This window comes from Rattus norvegicus, chromosome 17, assembly GCF_036323735.1.
Source record: "Rattus norvegicus strain BN/NHsdMcwi chromosome 17, GRCr8, whole genome shotgun sequence".
NCBI lineage: Eukaryota > Metazoa > Chordata > Mammalia > Rodentia > Muridae > Rattus > Rattus norvegicus.
In genome coordinates, this window is record NC_086035.1 from 37,986,473 (window position 1) to 38,013,535 (window position 27,063).

The following is a 27,063-nucleotide window of genomic DNA, read 5'->3' on the forward strand; positions in this document are numbered from 1 at the left end:
CTGGATCAACTGGAGGTCAGCATGTAGAAGAGTGCAGATCGAGCCATGCTTATCACCCTGTACAAAGCTTAAGTCCAAGTGGATCAAGGACCTCCACATCAAACCAGAAACACTCAAACTAATAGAAGAAAAAGTGGGGAAGCATCTCAAACACATGGGTACTGGAGAAAATTACCTGAACAAAACACCAATGGCTTATGCTCTAAGATCAAGAATCGACAAATGGGATCTCATAAAACTGCAAAGCTTCTGTAAGGCAAAGGACACTGTGGTTAGGACAAAACGGCAACCAACAGATTGGGAAAAGATCTTTACCAATCCTACAACAGATAGAGGCCTTATATCCAAAATATACAAAGAACTCAAGAAGTTAGACCGCAGGGAGACAAATAACCCTATTAAAAGATGGGGTTCAGAGCTAAACAAAGAATTCACAGCTGAGGAATGCCAAATGGCTGAGAAACACCTAAAGAAATGTTCAACATCTTTAGTCATAAGGGAAATACAAATCAAAACAACCCTGAGATTTCACCTCATACCAGTGAGAATGGTTAAGGTCAAACACTCAGGTAACAGCAAATGCTGGCGAGGATGTGAAGAAAGAGGAACACTCCTCCATTGTTGGTGGGATTGCAGACTGGTACAACTATTCTTGAAATCATACTGGAGGTTCCTCAGAAAATTGGACATTGCACTACCTGAGGACCCAGCTATACCTCTCTTGGGCATATACCCAAAAGATGCCCCAATATATAACAAAGAAACGTGCTCCATGATATTCATAGCAGCCTTATTTATAATAGCCAGAAGCTGGAAAGAACCCAGATGCCCTTCAACAGAGGAATGGATACAGAAAATGTGGTACATCTACACAATGGAATATTACTCAGCTTTCAAAAACAATGACTATGAAATTCATAGCCAAATGGTTGGAACTGGAAAATATCATCCTGCGTGAGGTAACAGAATCACAGAAAAACACACATGGTATGCACTCATTGATAAGTGGCTATTAGCCCAAATGCTTGAATTACCCTAGATGTACAGAACACATGAAACTCAAGAAAGATGACCAAAATGCGAATGCTTCACTCCTTCTTTAAATGGGGAACAAGAATACCCTTGGCAGGGAATAGGGAGGCAAAGTTTAGAACAGAGGCAGAAGGAACACCCACTCAGAGCCTGCCCCACATGTGGCCCATACATATACAGCCACCAAAATAGATAAGATGGACGAAGCAAAGTAGTGCAGGCCGACAGGAACTGGATGTGGATCTCTCCTGAGAGACACATCCAGAATATGTCAAATACATAGGTGAATGCCAGCAGCAAACCACTGAACTGAGAACCGGACCCCTGTTTAAGGAGTCAGAGAAAGGCCTGAAAGAGCTTGAAGGGGCTCGAGACCCCATATGAACAACAATGCCAACCAACCATAGCTTCCAGGGACTAAGACACTACCCAAAGAATATACATGGACTGACCCTGGGTTCCAACATCATAGGTAGCAATGAATAGCTTAGTAAGAGCACCAGTGGAAGGGGAAGCCCTTGGTCCTGCCAAGACTGAACTCCCAGTGAACGTGATTGTTGTGGGGAGGGTGGTAATGCGGGGAGGACAAGGAGGGGAACACCCATACAGAAGGGGAGGGGGAGGGACTAGGGGGATGTTGGCCCAGAAACCGGGAAGGAGAATAACAACTGAAATGTAAATAAGAAACATTCAAGTTACTAAAGATAAAAAAAATCAAAATTTAAAACTCTGAAAAATCTTTCAGTTTCCCATCTTCATATATCCCTTGATTTTTCTTGGATTCTATTATCTTTTATTCTATTCCATTTTTCTATCAATTTATTAATATTTCATTCAATATCATATATTAATGACCTAACATACTAATTAAAATTAAATTAGTATACTAATTTGCATGCTTAATTGTCATTGAAAATTTTATTTTTCAGTGAAAAAACATAGAACATGAATTTTCTCCTTATGTTATACTATTTGTAGTGCAAAAAAGATATTGATCAAAATTCACGAAGAGCTGATCAACAAATAAGAAAACTTATTTTGTGTGTGCCCATATGAACATTACTATATATAGCTATATTGTCTCAAATAAATATGAAAATATTACGTGAAAAATGAAAAAATACAAACAAACCAAGAAACAAAAACCAGACACTAGAGCAAGTGTTGAACATCCGCAACTAGAAAGTTACAGGGTCACGTGCCTATCCTCAATGATAAGCCAAGCTATGCTAATAAAAGAGAAATGTGTTTGGACATTCATTATGAAATACTGAATACGGATTGGCTCGTTTTTCAGCATCTGTTGTTGATAACAGTTAGAAAATCCTTTATATGTGAGGCAAAGACAGCCAGGCAAGCCTACTGCCTTCTAAGGAGATAAGGCTATGCAACTAGTCCAGTTTTTAGGTTGCTTAGAGGTAATCAGCAGGCTGAACTACCTCATTTTCCTGCAAATCCCATGATGTCCTCATTCTCAATAGCTGAGTAATATTCAATTGTATACATAAACCACATTTTCTATATCCATTCTTCTGTTGTGGGACATATGTGTTGTTTCCATCTTCTGGCTATCACAAATAAGGCTGATATGAAATTAGTGGAACATGTGCCCCTGTGGCATAGTCGGGCATCATTTGGGTATATGTCCAAGTGTTATAGCTAGGTCTTCAGATAGATCTATTTCCAATTTTCTGAGGAATCTCCAGATTGATTACCAGAGTGGTTGAAATCTGACCAGGAATGGAGGAGTATTCCTATTTCCTCACATCCTGGTGAGCATGTCCTATCACCTGAGGTTTTTTTTTACCTTAGCCATTCTGATTGGTGTATGGTGGAACCTTACCATCATTTTGATTTGATTTGCATTTCTCTGATCACTGAGGGTACTGGACATTTCTTTAACTGCTTCTTAGACTTTTGAGATTCCTCTGTTGTGAATTCTTTGTTTAGTTCTATTTTTTTGATTGGAGTTGTTAGGTTTTTTTGTTTGTTTGTTTGTTTAGTGTTTAGCTTCTTAAATTCTTTATTTTGGATTTTAGCCCTCTCTTGAATGTGGGGTTAGTGAAGATTTTTTCCCCATTCTGAGGAAGGGAACACCTGGGTACACGAGAGGAAAGGTGGAGAACGGGGAACATAATCAAGTATTGGAGGGGGAAACAGGACCGAAGCCCTGAGAGTGAGCATAAAGAATGGAAACAGGCACCTTGGGAGGTATGAGGTGGGGGAACCCTCCAGAATGTTCCAGAGATCTTGGAGGTGAGAGACTCTCAGGATTCAAAGGAAGGGACATTGGGTGAAGTGATGTACAGTGGGATGGAAGAACTTTCCTCCTCAAGTGGTGGAACAGGGCATTAACTGGAGAGATGGAATTGCCTTCCTATAGTCAAAAGCTCTCATCCAGAATTGTTCCTTTCTGATGGAAATGCTGGGACAAAAATGGAGAAAACCATGAGAGAAAGGATGGCCAGTGACAAGCCCAAATTGGGATCCAGTTCAAGGGGAAGCCCAGGGCTCTAACACTGTTACTAATCCTGTGGTATTGTTTGCAGACCTAGCATGGCTGTCCTCTAAGAGACCCAACAAGCAGCTGAAGGAATCAGATGCAGATACTAGCAATCAACCAATGGACTGAAGCCTGGGACCCTTGTGGTTGAATTGAGGAAAAGCTGGAAGAAACTGAGGAGGAAATGTGGCCCCATGGGAAGACCAGCAGTCTCACCTGACCTGAAATCCCAAGATCTCTTAGACATTGACCAACTACCAGGCTGCATACACTGGACGAAATGAGCCCCCAACACATGTACAGAAGTGGACTTCCTGGTCTGGCTGCAGTGAGAGCAGAATCGTCTTAACCTAACCCTCGAGAGACTTGAGGTCCCCAGGGAGTGAGGAAGTCTGATGGGATGAGGTGATTGTGGGGACAGCCTCTTGGATATTGGGAAAGTGGGTATGGGGTAAAGAGTGGCTGGGGGGCCAGACCTGGAGGGAGATGAAGACTGGGCTTTCAAAAATGATTAAAGAATAATAATAATAGAAAAAAATGAATGTGTGGACCAGAAACAAAGGCTGAACAGGAGGATAAGAAAATTTAGATAGCGCATTCCTCTTGATAGACATCACTCCTTTGTGCATTGACAACGGTGTGTTTGTACGCTACTGTACCTCATGGCAGGCAGAAGCATGTGAATCTCAGATATTTTTAACTTTAGCCCTATTCAGTAATACTCTTATTTTTCAGCTTTGTTATGTCACCATTTCTCATTTGTCCTTATCTATTTAATTCTGAGTATGTTGCAAACACTTATATTCAGAAAAGGGAAATGGTAGAAACATTGTAAGAATGGATGAAATGTTTCCTGCTCTCTGGCATTAATAACTAAAGACATGGTTGGGGGTTGAATAATTGAATATGAGACAAAGTGTTCAGTTGTTCTATGAACCAGAAGTTACATATCATTGTATCTTTCAGCCCCATGTTCCCATAAATAAGACTCAGACTCAAAGACATTTACAAATACCTTGGCCATAATGCTAGTCTTCTCTCTGATTAGCTCATAACTTAAATAACATTTATTCTAATGTACGTTCTGCTACATGACTGTTTACCTACACTCAAGTTCCCTACATCTGTCTCATCACAAATTCTTGGATGGAACTTCCCATGCTTCAATCTATCCCAGAATTCTTTCTGCCTACAGGAATTATGTTGATGTCTTTATGTAGGTGAGGGCTGGCACAGGATGGGTCAAGGCCCATTATTGGACAGTAAAATGTAAGTCTGGGACAAAATTTTTGTATGGTGGGAAAGAAGAGGTAAAAAGGAGAACCAAGATGGAGGAAGAGAAGGATGACCCAGATCCATGTGGGCTTAAATGGCTATAGGTAGGTGCCTATGAATATTTCTTAAAGGATGAATTTCTATAGGTCAATTTATCTTATCTAGGTGGGCAGTTTGTATCTATATCAGTTGGTTGTGAGTTTATTGTGTGGTCATACTGTGGATTGAGAATTTTTTCTTTTCTTTTCTTTTTCTTTATTAACTTGAGTATTTCTTATTTACATTTCGATTGTTATTCCCTTTCCCGGTTTCCAGGGCAACATCCCCCTAGCCCCTCCCCCTCCCCTTCTATATGGGTGTTCCACTCCCCATTCTCCCCCCATTACCGCCCTCCCCCCAACAATCACGTTCACTGGGGGTTCAGTCTTAGCAGGACCCAGGGCTTCCCCTTCCACTGGTGCTCTTACTAGGCTATTCATTGCTACCTATGAGGTCAGAGTCCAGGGTCACTCCATGTATAGTCTTTGAGTAGTGGCTTAGTCCCTGGAAGCTCTGGTTCGTTGGCATTGTTGTTCATATGGGGTCTCGAGCCCCTTCTAGCTCTTCCAGTCCTTTCTCTGTTTCCTTCAACGGGGGTCCCGTTCTCAGTTTGCTGCTCGCATTCACCTATGTATTTGTTGTATTCTGGCTGTGTCTCTCAGGAGAGATCTACATCCGGTTCCTGTCTGCCTGCACTTCTTTACTTCAGTGGATTGAGAATTTAACAAATAAATCTGAGAATTTAACAAATAAATCTGAGTACTATGTTACAGCTTATTGAGTCTTGATTTAACTGGTTGCTGGGAGTTTATATCATAACTATTAGGGGGCAGATGCTGGGAATGTAAACAGAGCCACAGTAGAGAGTTACAAGAGGATTGCCACCTCTGGAAGTAGTGAGTGGATGCTGGGAATGTGAGGACAGAAAGAGAACCAGGAGATAGGCAGTCTTTGTATGTAACTGGTGTGGCAGTGACCCGCCTTGGGAACTAAATGGATAGGGAGATTGCTGCTGGGCTCAGACAGTATCTGTTGGCAGCATGAGATGGAATGGAGCTTAGTGGGTGAGACACTTTGCTGATTGAGATGAAAATATCCCACAGATGACATGTGGCCCTATGGTGCTGGCACTAGCACAGGAAAAAAAGATCCCATTTTTTAATATTTACAGCAACACCAGGATGTCCCACCTTCTATTCTGCTATAGACCAGAGGTTTCCTATAGACCAGAGGTTTTTGTAATTGACAGATGATGAATCTATGCTATAAACAAAGTGTTCTCTGTACAATAGTGTATATTCCTTCTTTCTGAGCTGGGGTTTTAGAAGACAATAGTCAAAGATTTTCATTGGGGAAATGTACACATATTTCTTACATGCATCGTAATATATGTTTTTGGAAAGTTTGAAACATTATGGTACCTAGGGATGGTGCACATACATCTTCTTCCCTTGGATCATGAAACATTTCTAATATAGAGTAGTTTAATTCCAAAACCTATCTTCACATTTTCATCTTATTTTTACTGATTAACACTAATCCCTTGATATTGTTCCTCTAAACATATGACTTGTTCATCTTTACTTATTCCAATTCTAAAGTAATTTTAACTTATGGTGCTTTCTTTTCAAACCTTACTTATTGGTGAAAATTATAAAGGAATATTTCAATCCTATCTTTCAACTTTATGCTGCAGGAACTCAAAAGAATTGATAACTGTTCATTTCCAAACTGATATTTTTAAGCAATCAGATTTTATTTTGTAAAAAAGTAAGAGATAAAAATATTAAAAGCAGTATATTGTGGTTCATTCATCACAGGCCATCTTAGTATCAAATATCACTGATATGCACTTCACACTTTACCACTTGTTTTTAATAATGTTAGGCCTCAAGATCTGGAGATAATCCTTAATCTTCTTTGTATCTTTGCGCAAGCAGTAGAAGAATTTACAAAATGCAAAAAGGTGAATGCTTTTATTGGAAGACCTCAATTCTTTTAAGCTTGACCAGACAGGATAGTCATTTTCTTCAATTCCAGGCTGAATCTAAATGTCAAAAAGACAAAAGGACAAACAAGTATTATGTACTTTGCTTGTATGCTTGATTATTATAAATTCCCCCTATGTGTTTGTGTACATTATATATGTGGATGTTCATGCATGTGAGCCTACCTGAACATAGAAATGAATGGTCAGCCTTAGGTAAAGTTCCTTGGATGGATATTATATTTTTGAAATAATTTTTCTTACTTTTATCAAAAGTCATCAGAGATCTTGCTGCTACATTTTCAGTGCTGGGATTACGAGAAAAATCTACATTTCTCGTTTATTGGTAAGGATTTGGAAGCAAATTCATGCCCTCATACTTGCAAGGAAGATCCCCACAAATGTGAACAATCTCTACAGTCCAAGTGCATATTACCTCTGCACTTCAAATGAAATTTGCAGGAAGAGTAGAAAACCAATCAAGATTGTGTATTGTGGTTTTCCTAGGTCAAGATATAATAGAGGCTTTAGCATGTAAAACTAGAAGTGAAATAATCTTTTCACTTCCCACTAAATCTCTTTTCCATATTGTATTTTTTTCCTAAACTGTAGACACGATGAAAATTTTTTAATGAGTTAAGGTACAGTTCCAAGCATGACTGTCCTGAGATTTTCGGTAAGTGTTCCATTCTCACCCAGGAAAACTTCCGTCTAAACTGCTGAGATCACTTGTTAGTTAGAGTCTCAGTAAAGAACTTTATGATGAGTTGGTTTTGTATGTGATCCCCTATTATCAAGGCTTACGCCTTAAGCATATTGAATACTCTTAAAAATGAAGTTTTTAAAAATTAGTTTCTCATTATACAAATCATCTCTTTCTTACATGACATGACCAAACAAATTTCAATAGATGACTCACCCTGCTGAGTAAAAATTTTGCTCCCTCCAGAATTTTTTGATTTCCATAGTTAAGCTCTATGGCTCTTGCCATCATACCATCATAGGAGCCCAAATGAGTCAACACTGCAGGTATGAGCATTTTCAGTGGATATATCCATGCATTCGAAACACTGATGATGACTTTCAGAAGATCTTCATTCTAAACAACCAGATTGAACATTGCACTAAATAAACAGTACAGCATGGCAGATATATGATGTGTCTACACAAAAATTGAGAACGACAATACCCATTTTTAAGTAATAAGTACATAAAAATGTTTTAGGGACATGATTTTAAAATGCAGAAATGTGAACTTTAAGCTATGGAACTATAGTTTGCTGACATAAAGCTAATTAGACATTAATACTTTTTCTCTATGACATGTCAATTGGATCATAATTAATTTTATTCTCTGTATGGCAACATTTACCGTATTATTTTTGCTCTTATTTCCTTGTATTTTTTTTGCCTATGATCATAAAAATTTTGCTGTGTGTCAGCAGGATCCCCGGGGTCTGACTCAGACTAAGCAGTACAACATTGATTATGGAAGTTAATCCAAGTCACTTTCTCATGAATGAATCAAGATGACCACTTGAACACTCAATTCTGATTATTTGTTATAGTGAAATATTTAAAGATAAATAACGTGTGGCAAATGACATTCAAATAGTATTTTCTGGGATAAGCCTGATCTCATACTTCCTGCAGAGCAGTTTTTTTTTTCCCAATGTCCTGCAGGGGGAAAAAACCCAAAAAAATAAAAAAAACAAAAAACAAAAAACAAAAAACAAAAAACAAAAAACAAAAACCAAAAAACAAAAAACAAAAAACAAAAAACAAAAAAAAAAAAACCGACCCAGCACTGTTTTTAATACCAACATCAGTGGAAATCAGAAAGAAATTATGATCTGCCCAGTTAATGATCACTGCCAGAATCTTATATGCCAGCTATATCTGATTTCATCTGCTTGCTGTTATGACCTTAAGGTAGTCTCTGCAACAAAACAAAGAGTAGCAGTGATCCAAAGGTCATGGGTAGAAAATATGTAAAAAATTGAAGGAAAGGAGCTAGTCAAATGGTGATGCCAAAATTGGTTGCTATGTGGGTTATAGTATAATGATTGATAGTAGGGAACTGAGGCAGATGAAACCCCACTTTTTATTGTTATTTGACATGTAAGAGGTTTGAGTTTTGAACAAACTTTTTGAGCATCAGTTCATTATTTTTCCAAGAGTCCTTCACATTAGAGAATTTTTTGTGAGAATACATGTACCATGGCCAATAAAATGCTTGTGGAAATGTCTAGAAAGGTAATTCTAAGCAAAAATTCTCTCTTCACAATGTCTTTCTTTCATTTTCATTATTATAGTCACACTTTTTTTCATACTTTATTGGTTATTTTACTTGCTTACGTTTCAAATGTTATCCCCTTGTTAATATACTAGCACTTTAATGAGAACAGATTTGTGTAGGTTATTGATGCTAGTGATGGAATCATAAGCTAAGTTTAAATCACATAAAAATTGATGATGTCTGAGTGTCAGAAGGGAGAGATAAAACAATCAGATATTAGAACTGCTATGAATGCAAACTCCCCCTCAAAACAGAAGTTATCCTGAGATAGATAATATGGTATATAGAGAATGCTTTTGTTCAGCTGAGATTTTATTAAGATACAGGAGATGGCAGATCACTCATGGAAGACTACACCAATAATGAAAAAAAATAAGACCAGGAGAGTTTAAAAGCTCAGTTAAGTTATACACTGGTCAGTTGGGTTACATGCTGACAGAGGAGCCTTTAGGATTGTATCAAAAACACTACTGTATTTGATTTCTTCCACATGTGTAAGGATATATTCAACTATTAATATCCAATTCAGATCAAAGTTTTTGAGCTCACTATCAAGGTGCTGGCAAATGATCTTACAGAAGTGAAGCGTCTGCTGCAATGTAATCTGGCATTGGATTGAGTTAGTTACTGAATTGTGTGAGGTTTTTATGCCTAATCTCATTGGATCTGAGGTTATTATACCTCTTATAGTCTCAGTAGTCACACACAGCCTGAATAGAGTACTGCTAAAGTAGTTTTGGTAAATAACATAGATAAATACCTACTGTTTTTGCAGTATGGGTAGAAGTGGTGTGGCAGGTGTTGTTTCTTTTATTCTTAAAACATCTTCTCTCAGCTACATTTAAGTCCTGGAGGGAATGAAGTGATTCAAGCTCTGTAGTTTCCCAATGGAATGAATATATCTATGACAAGACTATTGATGTATTTGCTAGATATTCAATTGTAACACATAAGGATGATATAAAATTGAAGCAGAAGATTGAAGCAACAATTAGGCCTCTACTTCTTCCCTTTCTTCTCTATGCCCCTATTTTATATTCTTGTTTGTTTGTTTGTTTGTTTTTTAGTTATTCTTCAGTTGTTTTGTTTTGTGTTTTTTGCTTAAAAATCATTGTTTTTCAAGAAAAGTAATTAAGATACACCAACATGAAACAATTTAGTGTTTTAAATACCAGAACTCCATAGAATTTAAATTGGGTGCCATCCCATAATGACCTTGAATTGATATTTGGGAATATCTTGCTTTCTATTGATTCAAATGGGTATGTTATTATTAATTATATAACTATACATTTATATCTTTTTCTCAAGTAAACTGGATTTATATTTGAACCATCCCAACTTGGTAAAGTTGTAATTCAGTTGTGTTGATGGTATTAAATTTCAAGAGGAAATCTGGAAATATTTTTAAAAAGTAATTGGCAGTGGATTTACATAGAATTCTCAATAATCCACAATGCAAACATCCACAGATACATTCTTCAAAAAAGACCAGCAAATCACTCTTTTCTCTTGGTGTATTTTTCTGGACTTAATGTCCAAAGTTCAAAACTAACTTGCCTATTTTTAAGGTTTATTAGACGAAAATTTAAACAGCAACAACAAAAAAAATCACGATATTTAAAATCTTTGAGATTTAATGAAACCACCTACATTCCCTTATCTGCATTATAGAATTTGTTTTTCTCTTACCTATAAAACATATTAGTGAAATCAAATCCATTGTGCTCTATGATTCAAAGAGAATTTTCTGACATTCACTTTAGAGACAAATTCTGAAATAGAGAAGGTACTTACTAAAATTTTATACATTTTTCGGGCAACTACATGGGTGCGATGAGAACAGGAAAGCAGATTGTCATACAGCTCCTCATTGGACATCTGGTCATATGGTGTGGGAGTCACAGATATCCACAGGATCATGCATGACACCAACAGCAACAGACCCTTCCCTAGTATACATAGAAATGTCTCTGAGATGTGTCTAATGAGGTTGCAGAAGCTAAGCTATGTGGTAAGCACTATCTTCACTAAAGGACCTGTGCCAACATAGTACAGCTGAAGTTGGGCATACACTCTTCCCACTGTGAGAATACAGGAATATATATTTTTCCAGTTCACACCTTAAGAGGTAGGTGATCCTTCAGCTTTGTCTATGGCAAAAGAGCTTCTTAAATTTAGAAACATCTGGAACTGTGATTAATCCCAATCTAGAGTCCTTATGTCATCATTTCGCACATTTTAGTGTCTTGGAAATGTGTGCTTGTTTTTCATTTCATTGAATAACTTTAATGTTTTTGAACGATTAGTTTTTCTTATAAATATCATCTAAGACATAAGAGGATGTTGCTGTTGTTTTTGTTCTTGTTTCTTTCTTTTTTCTTTTTCTTTTTTAACACAACATGCTTTTCCTTTTACCATTTCATTTGACAGACATCAAAATTTTAAATAATCAAGGCTCATATCATTGCATATACTAGGCTTTGGAATTGAACATTACTCAGGTTAAGTGAGCAGACACATGTCCATCCCCTGGAAACTCAAATAATTATACCTCCTTCTTTTTCTTTTTTCTTTTTCCTCCTATGTAAGTGAGAAAAACTTTTCAGAGAAGACAAAGACTTGATCTCCTGGCATATAAAACCTATACTGCTCTACAAGGCACACAACAACATAAGCCACAGGCAGACTGAGACCTATACAATTATCATCTACTTTAACCTTCTATATGTGGAGCAATTCAGGAAAGCACTTATTTTTATTAGCCTATTTATTGTTCTGGAAGATGACCTGAATCTTTAAAGATGGTTCAGAGAAGGTACATGTTAGACATGCACAACATTTTCCGCATTTATCTAAAAGTAAAACAAAAGACAATGAAAAATGACTCTAGGTATTGTCATGTATCAACAAAGATGGAGAATTCCCTTAGAGAACCACTTATCTCAAGGTCTGCTTATCAGTTCTATTCTATAACATTCTTAACCCCCTCACTTTGCATCTAGGGGAGGGAAAAACATATATCAGTTCTATATTGATTATAGCACTAATAAGATAGCAGAATATATGCTATACCAATTCATCACAAGAAAGTAATGAACTGATAATGTTTACTTAGAGGAACACAGATAAAGTTCACTTACAGGTGCGCGCTTGAGTCAGTGATAGCTGCATCTCTGAGATGTTCCACAACAGTGTGGCCTCCAGCTCAGGAAAGCTGCCTAACCTGAATGCTGCCTTCAGTCAGGGTTCCATCTCCTATATATACTAACAGACTGTACCCAAAGTCAAGCAGAGCTTGGTGGGGGGTTATGGGAGAGCATGAGAAGCAACGCCTGTAGCACATGGAGTTTCTTCCTTCAGGGAGTATTAATTTGTTGCTTGTACCACACTACTACTTCTATGTGGTTTCTCTTGCTTTTTTGTCATGCTGTCTTTAGGGTTCAAGTAATTTTGCAAATCAAAGAAGTTCCTGTTCCATAATGACTCATAGACATTTCACTAGGAGCAATGTGCTTATTCCCTCATGGTTTTTCAGTACAGGTTCTTGTGTTCTTTCTCCCACCTGTCAGGTGACAACGAACACACTGCCTTCTTTCTGAGATTTAAGCATCTCATCACTGCAGTAGTCAATTATTCTCACAAATGTAACAAAATGTGAATCTTTGGGAGCTAAACCAAACACTGTGAAAGAATCTTCTCAACAATGCTCTTCACAGTTTTATTAATCTATGTGTCTAAACACAGATATATACAAGAGGTATTTTTTTCTTTATTAACCTGAGTATTTCTTATTTACATTTCGATTATTATTCCCTTTCCCGGTTTCCGGGCCAACATCCCCCTAACCCCTCCCATTCCCCTTCTATATGGGTGTTCCCCTCCCCATCCTCCCCCCATTACCGCCCTCCCCCGAACAGTCACTTTCACTGGGAGTTCAGTCTTGGCAGGACGAAGGGCTTCGCCTTCCACTGAGGCTCTTACTAGGCTATTCATTGCTACCTATGACATTGGAGCCCAGGGTCAGTCCATGTATAGTCTTTGGGTAGTGGCTGAGTCACTGGAAGATGTGATTGGTTAGCATTGTTGATCAAATGGGGTCTTGAGCCCCTTCCAGCTCTTCCAGTCCTTTCTCTGATTCCTTCAACGGGGGTCCCGTTCTCAGTTCAGTAGTCTACTGCTGGCATTCGCCTATGTATTTGCTGTATTCTGGCTGTGTCTCTCAGGAGCGATCTACATCCGGCTTCTGTCGGCCTGCACTTCTTTGCTACATCCATCTTGTCTAATTGGATGGCTGTATATGTATGGGCCACATGTGGGGCAGGCTCTAAATGGGTGTTCCTTCTGCCTCTGTTTTAATCTTTGCCTCCCTATTCCCTGCCAAGGGTATTCTTGTTCCCTTTTTAAAGAAGGAGTAAAGCATTCGCATTTTGATCATCCGTCTTGAGTTTCCTGTGTTCTGTGCATCTAGGACAATTCAAGCATTTGGGCTAATAGTCACTTATCAATGAGTGCATACCATGTGTGTTTTTCTGTGATTGGGTTACCTCAAACCGAATGATATTTTCCAGCTCCCTCCATTTCCCTATGAATTTAATAAAGTCATTGTTTTTGATAGCTGAGTAATATTCCATTATGTAGAGGTACCACATTTTCTGTATCCATTCCTCTGTTGAAGGGCATCTGGGTTCGTTCCAGCTTCTGGCTATTATAAATAAGGCTGCTATGAACATAGTGGAGCACATGTCCTTGTTATATGTTGGGACATCTTTTGGGTATATGCCCAAGAGAGGTATAGCTGGGTCCTCAGGTATTTCAATGTCCAATTTTCTGAGGGACCTCCAGAATGATTTCCAAAATGGTTGTACCTGTCTGCAATCCCACCAACAATGTAGGAATATTCCTCTTTCTCCACATCCTTGCCAGCATTTGCTGTCACCTGAGTTTTTGATCTTAGCCATTCTCACTGGTGTGAGGTGAAATCTCAGGGTTGTTTTGATTTGCATTTCCCTTATTACTAAAGATGTTGAACATTTCTTTAGGTGTTTCTCAGCCATTCGGCATTCCTCAGCTGTGAATTGTTTGTTTAGCTCTGAACCCCATTTTTTAATAGGGTTATTTGTCTCCCTGCGGTCTAACTTCTTGAGTTCTTTGTATATTTTGGATATAAGGCCTCTATCTGTTGTAGGATTGGTAAAGACCTTTCCCAATCTGTTGGTTGCCGTTTTGTCCTAACCACAATGTCCTTTGCCTTACAGAAGCTTTGCAGTTTTATGAGATCCCATTTGTCGATTCTTGATCTTAGAGCATAAGCCATTGGTGTTTTGTTCAGGTAATTTTCTCCAGTGACCATGTGTTCCAGATGCTTCCCCACTTTTTCTTCTATTAGTTTGAATGTATCTGGTTTGATGTGGAGGTCCTTGATCCACTTGGACTTAAGCTTTGTACAGGGTGATAAGCATGGCTCAATCTGCATTCCTCTACATGTTGACCTCCAGTTGAACCAGCACCATTTGTTGAAAATGATATTTTTTCCCCATTGGGTGGTTTTGGCTCCTTTGTCAAAAATCAAGTGACCATAGGTGTGTGGATTCATTTCTGGGTCTTCAATTCTATTCCGTTGGTCTATCTGTCTGTCTCTGTACCAATACCATGCAGTTTTTATCACTATTGCTTTGTAATACTGCTTGAGTTCAGGGATAGTGATTCCCCAGAAGTCTTTTTACTGTTGAGGATAGTTTTAGCTATCATGGGTTTTTTGTTATTCCAGATCAATTTGCAAATTATTCTATCTAACTCTTTGAAGAACTGGATTGGTATTTTGATGGGGATTGCATTGAATCTGTAGATCGCTTCTGGTAAAATGGCCATTTTTACTATAATAATTCAGCCAATCCATGAGCATGGGAGACCTTTCATCTTTTGAGGTCTTCTTTAATTTCTTTCTTCAGAGGCTTGAAGTTCTTATTGTACAGATCTTTTACTTGCTTGGTTAAAGTCACACAGAGGTACTTTATATTATTTGGGACTGTTATGAAGGGCGTCATTTCCCTATTTTCTTTATGGCTTGTTTCTCTTTTGTGTAGAGGAAGGCTACTGATTTATTTGAGTTAATTTTATACCCAGCCACTTTGCTGAAGTTGTTTATCAGCTTTAGTAGTTCTCTGGTGGAACTTTTGTGATCACTTAAATATACTATCATATCATCTGCAAATAGTGATATTTTGACTTCTTCTTTTCCTATCTGTATCCCCTTGACCTCCTTTTGTTGTCTGATTACTCTGGATAGAACTTCAAGAACTATATTGAATAAGTAGGGAGAGAGTGGGCAGCCTTGTCTAGTCTCTCATTTTAGTGGGATTGCTTCAAGTTTCTCTCCATTTAGTTTAATGTTAGCAACTGATTTGCTGTATATGGCTTTTACTATGTTTAGGTGTGGGCCTTGAATTCCTATTCTTTCAAGGACTTTTATCATGAAGGGGTGTTGAATTTTGTCAAATTCTTTCTCGGCATCTAATGAAATCATCATGTGGTTTTGTTCTTTCAGTTTGTTATATAATGGATCATGTTGATGGTTTTCCGTATATTAAACCATCCCTGCATGCCTGGGATGAAGCCTACTTGATCATGGTGGATGATTGTTTTGATGTGCTCTTGGATTCGGTTTGCCAGAATTTTATTTAGTATTTTTGCGTCGAGATTCATAAGGGAAATTGGTCTGAAGTTCTCTTTCTTTGTTGGGTCTTTATGTGGTTTAGGTATAAGAGTAATTGTGGCTTCATAGAAGGAATTCGGTAGTGATCCATCTGTTTCAATTTTGTGGAATATTTTGGATAATATTGGTACGACGTCTTCTATGAAGGTTTGATAGAATTCTGCACTAAACCCGTCTGGACCTGGGCTCTTTTTGGTTGGGAGACCTTTAATGACTGCTTCTATTTCCTTAGGAATTATGGGGTTGTTTAACTGGTTTATCTGTTCCTGATTTAACTTCGGTACCTGGTATCTGTCTAGGAAATTGTCCATTTCCTGCAGATTTTCAAGTTTTGTTGAATATTGGATTTTTTAGTAGGATCTGATGATTTTTTGAATTTCCTGTGATTCTGTAGTTATGTCTCCCTTTTCATTTCTGATTTTGTTAAATTGGACACACTCTCTGTGTCCTCTCGTTAGTCTGGATAAGGGTTTATCTATCTTGTTGATTTTCTCAAAGAACCAACTTTTGGTTCTGTTGATTCTTTGTATGGTCCTTTTTGTTTCTATTTGGTTGATTTCAACTCTGAGTTTGATTATTTCCTGCCTTCTACTCCTCCTGGGTGTATTTGCTTCTTTTTGTTCTAGAGTTTTTAAGTGTGTAAAGAGGTATTTTTTTCAGGCACATCACATGCATCTAACATATGAAACAATCATATCTTTACTGGTGAAACTAGATTTTGTACTGTGATATCCCATATGAATATTTTTTGCTTCAGGATTACCTTTTAATCAAATGGTAGAGCTATTGATTACAACTCTGTTCGGCTTGATATATCTTGAGTGAGCCCTTATGTATTTACCACATACCTGAATAATGCAGTTGTTGATGATCTGTAGGACACAGCCAGAAATAGTATGTTTTGGAATCATAGTGTCATATGGGTGAACTTTCTAGATCACTAACAGAAACCTGAATTTTTCATGTTGAACTCAATATGAAGCCTCTTAAGTATTAAGGCCTAAATTATAAAGGTCTGCTGTGCAACCCAAAGCATGAACAGTTAAAAATATCATGTGCCCCTCTGTCCCCAAACTCTTAAGGGGAAAAACTGACTGAAGGTACTATCATTTGATTCAATAAACTTCTAAATACATGGCTTTTCTTTTTACACATGTGCTGAGTACCTTCATACACATACATCATCATTCAACTACTATTTTAATTGTTTTCCAGGTTATTTTTTAAATCAAGGCATAATAAAAAGGAAGGATAAATTTATACCATCTAATCTTATAGATGGAGGATATCCACAACTTAATGCAATCGTAATAGAGACTGAGAATCTACAGAATAGAAACAAGAAGCTAACATGATTAACACAGAATGAAAACGCCCCATGCCTTCTCAGGGTCTAAGAAGTCAATAACCTAAGCATGGATATAAAAATTGCATTTCTGTCCACACTTAAATAAATGTCCTTGTTGTCCTGTACACATAGCTCAAGATAACTTTTTAATTTTTATTATATTTTTCTCAGGAGAAAATCTTCACAGTTTCTTATCCAGGTATGTCTATTTTCAGTACGTGCTGAGCTTTTTTAAGAACCATTTACCATCCAATGACTCTGTAATTTCCTTTCCTTTTCTATCCCATCTTAATTGCTTTAATATCTAGATCATAAAAACATCTCATAATGTAATCAGTATCACGTGGTTGTGTTCTGATAAAAGAAAATATATTTTGAAGAATGTGTGTTCCACCCATTTGCCTTATAGACTGTCCACCTTTTACTATTACATAAGACTTTGGTTTTACCCTAAGTACCGCAGTACTAGAGATCATTAACTCAATTGAAAAAATAATGAGAAGTTTATATTTTTTCACTATAAGAGGAAGATCTCTGGAAATCCAATACGTGTGGGTTTCCATCATACCGGCAAAAATGCATCTAGAGTAAAAAGCAGGAACAGCCTAGGGATAGCAGAGCCGAACTCACAGGAAAGGCCTGGATATTCTGACTCAGAGTCAGACTTAGATATGATCAAGACTGTCTCCTGCAGACCTTAACAAATGGTAAGATTTCCCCAGGCATGGATGTAAGAAAAAAATTACACATTTCTCTCATCCCCAGCTCATCTAGAAATTAAGAATTCATGTCCATTTTCTTTTATCATGACTTTTTTTTCCTCTGGCTTGTTAGAAATCATAAAAATTCACATTATAGCTTGAAGGATACAAATTTTATGTATAATTACTTCTAAAATTCTTATGAGAAAATTTTAAGGACAATTTTCTCTGTGATCAGGTAATCTGATAGATTTTTTCTGGTGTTCTATGGTGGTATGAGGATCTCATGTATATGGAAATTTGTACTAGATAGAGAAAGACGAAGCATGGTCATTTGTTTTTAACAAAGTCTGATGCCCCCTCGTGTGTGTGTGTGTGTGTGTGTGTGTGTGTGTGTGTGTGTGTGTGTGTGTGTGTGTTTATGCATATATGCTGATATAGTGCTGATAAAGTTGTGAAGGGGGTTGTTTCCATAATTTCTTTCTCAACCTGTTTATCATTTGTTAAAAAAAAAGAAGGCTAGTGATTTATTTAATTTTACATCTGGCCACTTTGCTGAAGTTGTTTATCAGCTGGCCATTACAGAAAGCCAAGTCCCATGCTGAGACCAGCAGATGAGGAGGCATGAGCACTGGGGTGCAAGCCAGCATGCCAGTGCCAGGGCAAGCAGACACCTGGGGCCGCAGGAAGCACCCAGGGGAGCAGCTGCAGTCTGTGCATGTGCCCGGGTGCTGGCCAGGGCATTGGAGCAGCTCAGAGCTGCAGCGGTTCGGGTGGGCAGCATCATGGATGAGAAGATGCTCACCAAGGAGCTAGACCAGAGGATTAAACAGCTGAAGTAGTGCAAGCAGCTCTCTGAGTCCCAGGTCAAGAGCCTCTGTGAGAAGGCTAAAGAAATCCTGACCAAAAGAATCCAACATGCAAGAGGTTCAAATTCCAGTCACTGTGTGTGGAGATGTATATTGGCAATTTCATGACCTAATGGAACTCTTTAGAATTGGTGGTAAACCACCAGATACAAATCACTTGCTTATGGGTGATTATGTGGACAGAGGATATTACTCAGTTGAAACAGTTACACTGCTTGTAGCTCTTAAGGTTCCTTACCAAGAAAGTATCCCCATACTCTGAGGCAATTGTGAGAACAGACAGATCATGCAAGTTTATGATTTCTACAATGAGTGTTTAAGGAAATACGGAAATGCAAATGTTTGGAAATACTTCACAGACCTTTTTTGCCTATCTTCCTCTCACTGCCTTGGAGGATGGACAGATCTTCTGTCTACGTGGTGGTCTCTTACCATACATAGACATACTGGATCACATCTGAGTACTTGAACACCTACACGAAGTTTCTCATGAGGGTCCAATGTGTGACTTGCTGTGGTTAGATCCAGATGACCATGATGTCTGGGGGATATCTCTTCAGGTTATGCTTTTGGCCAAAATATTTCTGAGACATTTTATCATGCCAATTGCCTCACGTTTGTGTCCAGACCTCAACAGCCGATGATGGAGGGTTATAACTGGTGCCATGACCAGAATGTAGAAACAAGTTTCAGTGCTCAAACTATTGCTATTGTTGTGGTAACCAAGCTGCAATCATGAAACTTGACACTCTTAAGAATTCTTTCTTGCAGTTTGACCCAGCACCTCCTAGTGGTGAGCAACATGTCACTAGTCGTACCCCAAACTACTTCCTGTAATGAAAGTTTAACCTTGTACAGTATTGCCATGAACAACCATATATTGACCTAATGGAAATGGTCAGAGCAAAAGTAACTCCAAAGTGTCATAAATAGTTAACATTCAACAAACTTGTTTTCACGGGTACCAGAAGATGTACCCTATGAAAATACAAAGCCTCTTGTCATCAACAGCCATGACCACTTTAGAATGAACCAATTCATTGCATGTTGATGTGACATTGTTGGTTTTGAATCCAGTTTCTGGCATAGAGCTATTTTGTTTTCTTGAAAGACTGCAGATATAGGATGTGCACGTTAACACCTGTGAGTCCAGTTCACTTCCACTTAGCTGTACCTCACTCAGCATGACTGAAGGTCATTAATCATTAAGGTTAATGAACATTTTTAAATAAGTACGAAGTCCTCCCCTCTTGTTGTGTTCCTTTCAGGGATACTATTAATTTAATTGTGTGATTTGTCTGCACTCAGTTTCTCTCCTTCTCAAATCTAAGCCCCGCATTGTTCTTTATTACTGTCAGAAAACCTGGTGAGTTGGTTTGAACAGAACTGTTTCCCTCCTGTAAGATGATGTTACTGCACAAGTCATCACAGTGTTTTCATAATAAACTTGAGAACTGAGAAAGTCAGGCTTAAATTGTATCAGTGGGCATGACTGGTGCTGGTAATTAAACAAGATAAATCTATTGATCAATTTCAGAATTTGTAGAATTCCACATGAAGAAAAATAAAGATCAAGGGCACTGTGTAACCTCTCTGGCAACTCCTTGGTGTTCTTGAGAAGAACTTGGGGACTTGTTTGCCTGACAGACTGCAGTTTGTCTTGTTGTTGGCCTGCGCATGTGAAAGGAAATCTTTGCTGCTTCAGTGTGATTTGATTGTTAAACCATAGAACTTGAGAGTTATGTTTTTAGGATTTTACTTAAAATGGCAAGTTTTCAGGTAGAACTTAAACAAAATGATGTGTCTAATTACTGTAGTTTCTGGTTACAAAAATACTGCTGTGTATACTTCATGCATTTATTAAAATGATTGACAGAATGCTAAGTTCTTAACAAACATTTCTACATTTCTTGTCAAGTCATGTGATCTTAGAGTTAGTTAAACTTGTCTCAGATAAGCTATTAGAACCTAAGTTTGTGTTCCTTAACTGGAAAATCAGTGAAGCCAAGTAGAAACAAAGTTGATTTGGGATTGTATATTGTTCAAGATCCAAGAGTGGTGCCTGAGTGCCAGCACTCAGAGAATAATGAGTTTTCCTTTCTGTTCTTAGAGTTGGCTTACAACCGAAGACAGTTCTTCTGTGGGGACTGAATATTTGCTATTTTAAGCTACCTGGGCAAACATCAGGATGCTTGATCTCCTTTTGTTGTCTTATTATTCTCGCTAGCATGTTGAGTACTATATTGAATAGATATGGGGAGAGTCGGCATCCTTGTCTTGTCCAGATTTTAGTGGGATTGCTCCAAGTAGCTGTCCATTTAATTTGATATTGGCTGTTGGTTTGCACTAAATTGCTTTCAATGTATGTCACATGAATTTCTGGTCTCTCCAAAACTTTTAACATGAAGGGGTGTTATATTTTGTCCAAAGTTTTTCTGCATCTATGAAGATGATCATGTGATTTTTCTTTTAATTTGTTTATATAGGGGATCACATTAATGGATTTTCACATATTAAACCAACATTGCATCCCTAGGATAAAGCCTACTTGATTGTGGTGAATGATGACATTCATATATTCTTGGATTTTCTTTGCAAGAATTTTATTCAATAATTTTGCATTGATTTTCATAAGTGATATTGGGCTAAATTATCTTTTTTGGTAGAGTCCTTATAGGTTTAGGTATATGAGTATTGTGGCTTCATAGAATGAATTAGGTAGTGTTCCTTCTGCTTCCATTTTATGGAATATTTTGAAGAATACTACTATCAGAACTTCTTTGAAGGTCTGACAGAATTCTCAACTAAATCCATCTGGCCTTGGGTTTTCTTTGGTTGTGAGTATTTTAATGAATTCTTCTATTTATAGGATATGAGCATGTTTGGAAAGTTTATCTGTTCTTGATTTAACTTTGGTATGTAGTATCTGTCAAAAATCCCATTCATCTAGATTTTCCAGTTTTGTTGAGTATAGGCTTTTGTAGAAGGAACTGATAAGTTTTAATTTTCCTCCAATTCTGTTATTATGTCTCCCTTTTCATTTCTGATTTTGTTAATTTGGATACTGCTTCTGGGCCATTTAGTTAGTTTGGCTAGGGGTTTATCTACCTTGTTGCTTCTCTCAAATAATCAGCTTTTGGTTTTGCCAATTATTTGTATTGTTTTCTTTGTGTTCCATTAATTTCAGCGCTAAGTTTGACTGTTTCTGGGTGAGTTTGCTTCTTTTTGTTCTAGAGATCTCAGGTGTGCTGTTAAGTTGTTAGAGTAAGATATCTCCAGTTTCTTTACAAGGTCACTTAGTGCTATGAATTTTCCTTTCAGCACTGGTTTCATTGAATCCCATAAGTTTGGATATGATGTGTTAACATCTTTATTAAATTCTAGGAAGTCTTTAACTGCTTCCCTTATTTTGTCCCTGATCATATTATCATTGAGTAGAGAGTTGTTCAGTTTCCACGTGTATATGGGCTTTCTGTTACTTCTCCTGTTATTGAAGACCAGTCTTAGGCCATGGTCTTCTGATAGGGTGGATGGTTTTATTTCAATCTTCTTTTATCAGTTGAGGGTTGTTTTGTGACCAATTATATGGTTAATTTTGGAGAATGTACCATGAGGTGCTGAAAAGGAGGTGTATTCTTTTGTTTTAGATTGAATTGTTCTGTAGATATCTGCTAAATCCATTTGGTCCATAACCTGTATTAGTTTCACTGTGTCTCTGTTTAGTTTCTGTTTCAATTTTCTGTCCACTGGTGAGAGTTGGGTGTGGAAGTATCTCACTACTATAGTATGGGGTTCAATGTGTGTTTTTTGAGCTTAATAAAGTTTTTTTTTTTTTTTACCAATGTGTGTGCTCTTGCATTTCGTGCACAGATGTTCAGAATTGAGACTTTCTTTTGGCGGATTTTTCCTTTGATGAATATAAAGTTTCCTTCCTCAAAATGTTTGATAACATTTGGGTGAAAATCTATTTTTTGGATATTATGATGGCAACTCCAGCTTGTTTCTTGGGACCATTAGCTCAGAAGACCCTTTTTTATAATTTTACTTTGAGATAGTGTGGGTCTTTGTTACTGAGGTGTGTTTCTTGTATGCAGCAAAATGCTGGATCTTATTTGCATATCCAATCTGTTAGCCTATGTCTTTTTATAGGTATGTTGAGTACATTAATATTGAGAGATATTAAAGATAGATAACTTTTGGTTCCTGTTATATTTGTTTTTGTAGGTGACTTTATATGCTTGTGTTTCCCTCTTTTTGGCTTTGCTGTAAAATGCTGAATATCTTGTCTTTTATTTGGTATAGGTATTTTCCTTTTGTTGGATTTTTTCTTCTAGGATTCTCTGTAGGAATGGATTGGTAAATAGATATTGTTTGAATTTGGTTTTGTTTTGGAATTTTTTTTGTTTCTCCATCTATGTTGATTTAGAATTTTGCTGAATATAGTAGCTGGATTTGGCACTTGTGGCACCTCTGACCATGCTCTTTTGGCTTTCATAGTCTATGTTGAGAAGGCTGGTATAATTCTCATAGATGTGTCTTTGAATGTTTTTTGGCCTTTTTCCCTTGAAGCTTTTAATATTCTTTCTTTTTTCTGTGTATTTAGTGTTTTGACTAGAATGGGATGAGAGGCTTTTCTTTTCTGGTCCCATTTCTTTGGTGTTCTATAGACTCCTTGTACCTGTATGGCTGTCTCTTTCTTTACTTTAGGGAACTTTTCTTCTGTGATTTTGCTGAAGACATTTTCAGGTCCTTTGAGTTTGGAATCTTCATTCTCCTCTCTTCCAATTATTCTTAGATTTGGTATTTTCATCGTATCCTGAATTTCCTGGATGTCTTAGGTGAGGAGTTTTTATCTTTTGCATATTTTCAAACTATTTGTCAATCGGTTCTACAATATCTTCTACACCTGAAATACTCTCTTCTATCTCTTCTATTTTGTTGGTAAAACTTACAACTGTAATTCCTGTCCTCTTTTCTAGGCTTTCCATTTTCTGTTTTGTCTCTACTTGTGTTTTCTTTATTGCTTTTACTTCTAATTTTAGGTCTTGGACTGCTTTATGCAATTCCTTCTCCTGCTTGATTGTGTTTTCCTGTATTTGTTTAATGAATTTTTTCTCTCTAATGGATTCTACCTGTTTACCTGTGTTTTTCTGTATTTTTTTCAGTGAGTTATTTATATCCTCCTTAAAGATCTCTATTATATTCATGAGACAGGATTTTAGGTCAGTTTCTTATTTTTCAGGTGTTTTGGTGTATATAGGGCTTGCTATGTTGGGAGAATTGGGTTCTGACAATGCCCATGTATATTGGCTTCTTTTGCTTATGGTCTTGTGCTTGTCTCTCATCATCTGGTTATCCCTAGTGTTGGCTGGTCTGGGTGACTTTGTCTGGAGTATGTCTCTTTTGTCCCTGGGTTGCAACAGGTCTCCTGGTAGGCCTGTGGCCCTGTTTGTAGCAAACCTCCTTTGGGACCTTCCAATTGGAAAGTCTTCAGCAGTGCAGAGACACTGCTGATTTGTTGCCCTGACTGCAGTAGATTTCCTGAGTCGCCTTCAGATTGTTGGGTCTTCAGAGGAAGAGTCAAACTGTTGTCCTGTGTGAAGCTGTTCTCTGAGGGTGAAGGAAGACCAATTGACTGGGGTTTCTGTTTCCTTGTGTGCAGCCAAACTCCAGGGAGGCTTTCAATCTTTTGGGTCAGTTGCCCTGCTTGCCATAGAGCCTCCAGGAGGTCTTCAGACTGAGGTTTCCATTACCCACTTGCCTTGTGTACAGAGGAACTCCTGGTACACCTTCAAGCTATGGTGTCCTGGGTGTAGTGGATCATCTTCTGGGATAACCCTGGTTATGGTGATGGATGCTCTGGGTACAGCAGACCTCCTAGAATGCCTTGGAATATGGTATCAAATGCTCTCAGTGCAGAAGTTCTTCTGATATGCCTCAGGATATAGTGTCTTCTAAGGAGAAGAATAGCTAAAAGTCTGTCCCAGCAAAGAAGACCAGGTAGAAGGGGTTATGAATTTTTAATCTGGTGCAAGTTGTACATTTTACTACAGAATTGCTGATCATTCCACCATTATGGGTTGAACTTATTTTGATAGAACTGTCTTCCAATATTTTTTCCTACATATAACACTTCACCCACACTAGCACAAATATACATGATAAAATCATTGATTCATAGAGATGAAATCTTGGTATCTTTACTTTGGTCTATCATTGTTTCCCTATTTTGGTTGAGTAGTCATCCCTCCATGAGATGAAGTATTTCAGTTCATCCAAGGATTAATTGAAGGGGCCTGCACACAGTGGGGCCTTCCCACACCATACCCAAAGACCTATTTTCAAACTGAGGTTCTTTATTAAGCAGGAAAGAAAAGTAAAAGTGGCTGATTTCTGACCCAAGCAGAAAAAACAGCACCAAATGATATTTCAGGTATAATTTTTTAAGAGGCGATAATTATATTACAATGCTGTATTAGTTAGGTTTTCTATTGAGGTGAAGAGACACCATGACACAGCAATTCTTATAGAGGAAAATATTTTATTGGTGCTTTACAGTTTAGTCAGTTATTTTCAGGGACAGAAGCTTGGCAAAATGCAGACATACTGGAGAAGGAGATGAAAGTTCTACATCTTGATATACAAGCAGCAGGAAAACACTGTGGCCTTAGCTTGGACATCTGGGACTTCAAAGTGCCTCATGCCACAATCCAGTTCCCCTCCCCAAAAAAAAACCCTCCACCTACTCTAGCAAGAACACATCTCTTAAGATTGACACTCCCTATGAGACTATGAGTCCATTTTCATTCAAGCTAGCAAAAATAAAGTTTTATTTGGCATGTGATATAGATGAGTCAACAGAGAAAGGCTTTCGATTCCTAGACTTTAATACTTTTATAGCTGACATTGGTAGTTAACCACAAGAATGTGTCTGGCATAATAACATATTCAAATACCATGATGGCCAAGGCCAGGCCGGCTAGAGAGCTTCCTTATTGTCATAGAACAATATCTCATATATCTCATGCATGAACAAAGAAATGAAGAAAAATATTCTAATATGTGAATATATGTTTCTAGTGTATACATGTATTACAGAATAGATATAAACATTGTTTCGTATCATTCTTCATCTTTGTTTTCAATCTTGAATTTTGATGTTTCCATTAGGTTGTCTTTTCTTTTTTTTTTTTTAACAATATAACTTTTTATTTAAAAAGGAGTATTTCTACTTAGCAAAACAGAAAAAGTAAAATCCACAATTTAAGCACAAATTCACCATAATGATTTAAACCTAAGTGATAAAATTACTTTTTAAATTTGCATGTCTGTACATTATTTAAACTTACAAATGCCAATACTGCATTTAAATAACTGTCCAGCAATCTTCATTAGCAAGAAATATTTTCAAACAGCCGTTAATAACGTTGAAAGAGATGTGTTTTTTTTTTATTAACTTGAGTATTTCTTATATACACTTCAAGTGTTATTCCCTTTCCCGGTTTCCGGGCAAACATCCCCCTCCTCCCTCCCCTTCCTTATGGGTGTCCCCCTCCCAACCCTCCCCCCATTGCCGCCCTCCCCCCATAGTCTAGTTCACTGGGGGTTCAGTCTTAGCAGGACCCAGGGCTTCCCCTTCCACTGGTGCTTTTACTAGGATATTCATTGCTACCTATGGGGTCAGAGTCCAGGGTCAGTCCATGTATAGTATTTAGGTAGTGGCTTAGTCCCTGGAAGCTCTGGTTGCTTGACATTGTTGTACTTTTGGGGTCTCGAGCCCCTTCAAGCTCTTCCAGTTCTTTCTCTGATTCCTTCAACAGGGGAACTATTCTCAGTTCAGTGGTTTGCTGCTGGCATTCGCCTCTGTATTTGCTGTATTCTGGCTGTGTCCCTCAGGAGCGATCTACATCCGGCTCCTGTCGGTCTGCACTTCTTTGCTTCATCCATCTTGTCCAATTGGGTGGCAGTATATGTATGAGCCACCTGTGGGGCAGGCTCTGAATGGGTGTTCCTTCAGTCTCTGTTTTAATCTTTGCCTCTCCCTTCCCTGCCAAGGGTATTCTTTTTCCTCATTTAAAGAAGGAGTGAAGCATTCACATTTTGATCATCCGTCTTGAGTTTCGTTTGTTCTAGGGATCTAGGGTAATTCAAGCATTTGGGCTAATAGCCACTTATCAATGAGTGCATACCATGTATGTCTTTCTGTGATTGGGTTAGCTCACTCAGGATGATATTTTCCAGTTCCAACCATTTGCCTACGAATTTCATAAACTGGTTGTTTTTGATAGCTGAGTA

General features: G+C 37.8%; 1 protein-coding gene and 1 pseudogene across 1 annotated transcript; one reads left to right on the forward strand and one right to left on the reverse strand.

Annotated features, from left to right (window-relative positions):
- Nucleotides 1-6,584: 6,584 nt before the first annotated feature.
- Nucleotides 6,585-12,356, reverse strand: Prl3c1 (prolactin family 3, subfamily C, member 1). The gene is made up of 5 exons (NM_031316.1): nucleotides 12,279-12,356; nucleotides 10,933-11,087; nucleotides 9,900-9,983; nucleotides 7,756-7,935; nucleotides 6,585-6,896 (listed from the first exon to the last, which is right to left on the reverse strand). Exons 1-5 carry the CDS (start codon nucleotides 12,307-12,309, stop codon nucleotides 6,711-6,713), a joined length of 636 nt encoding a protein of 211 aa, NP_112606.1. The 5' UTR covers nucleotides 12,310-12,356; the 3' UTR covers nucleotides 6,585-6,710.
- A 5,052-nt stretch (nucleotides 12,357-17,408) lies between these two features.
- Nucleotides 17,409-25,738, forward strand: LOC134482853 (serine/threonine-protein phosphatase 2A catalytic subunit alpha isoform-like; annotated as a pseudogene).
- The last annotated feature ends 1,325 nt before the right edge of the window (nucleotides 25,739-27,063 follow it).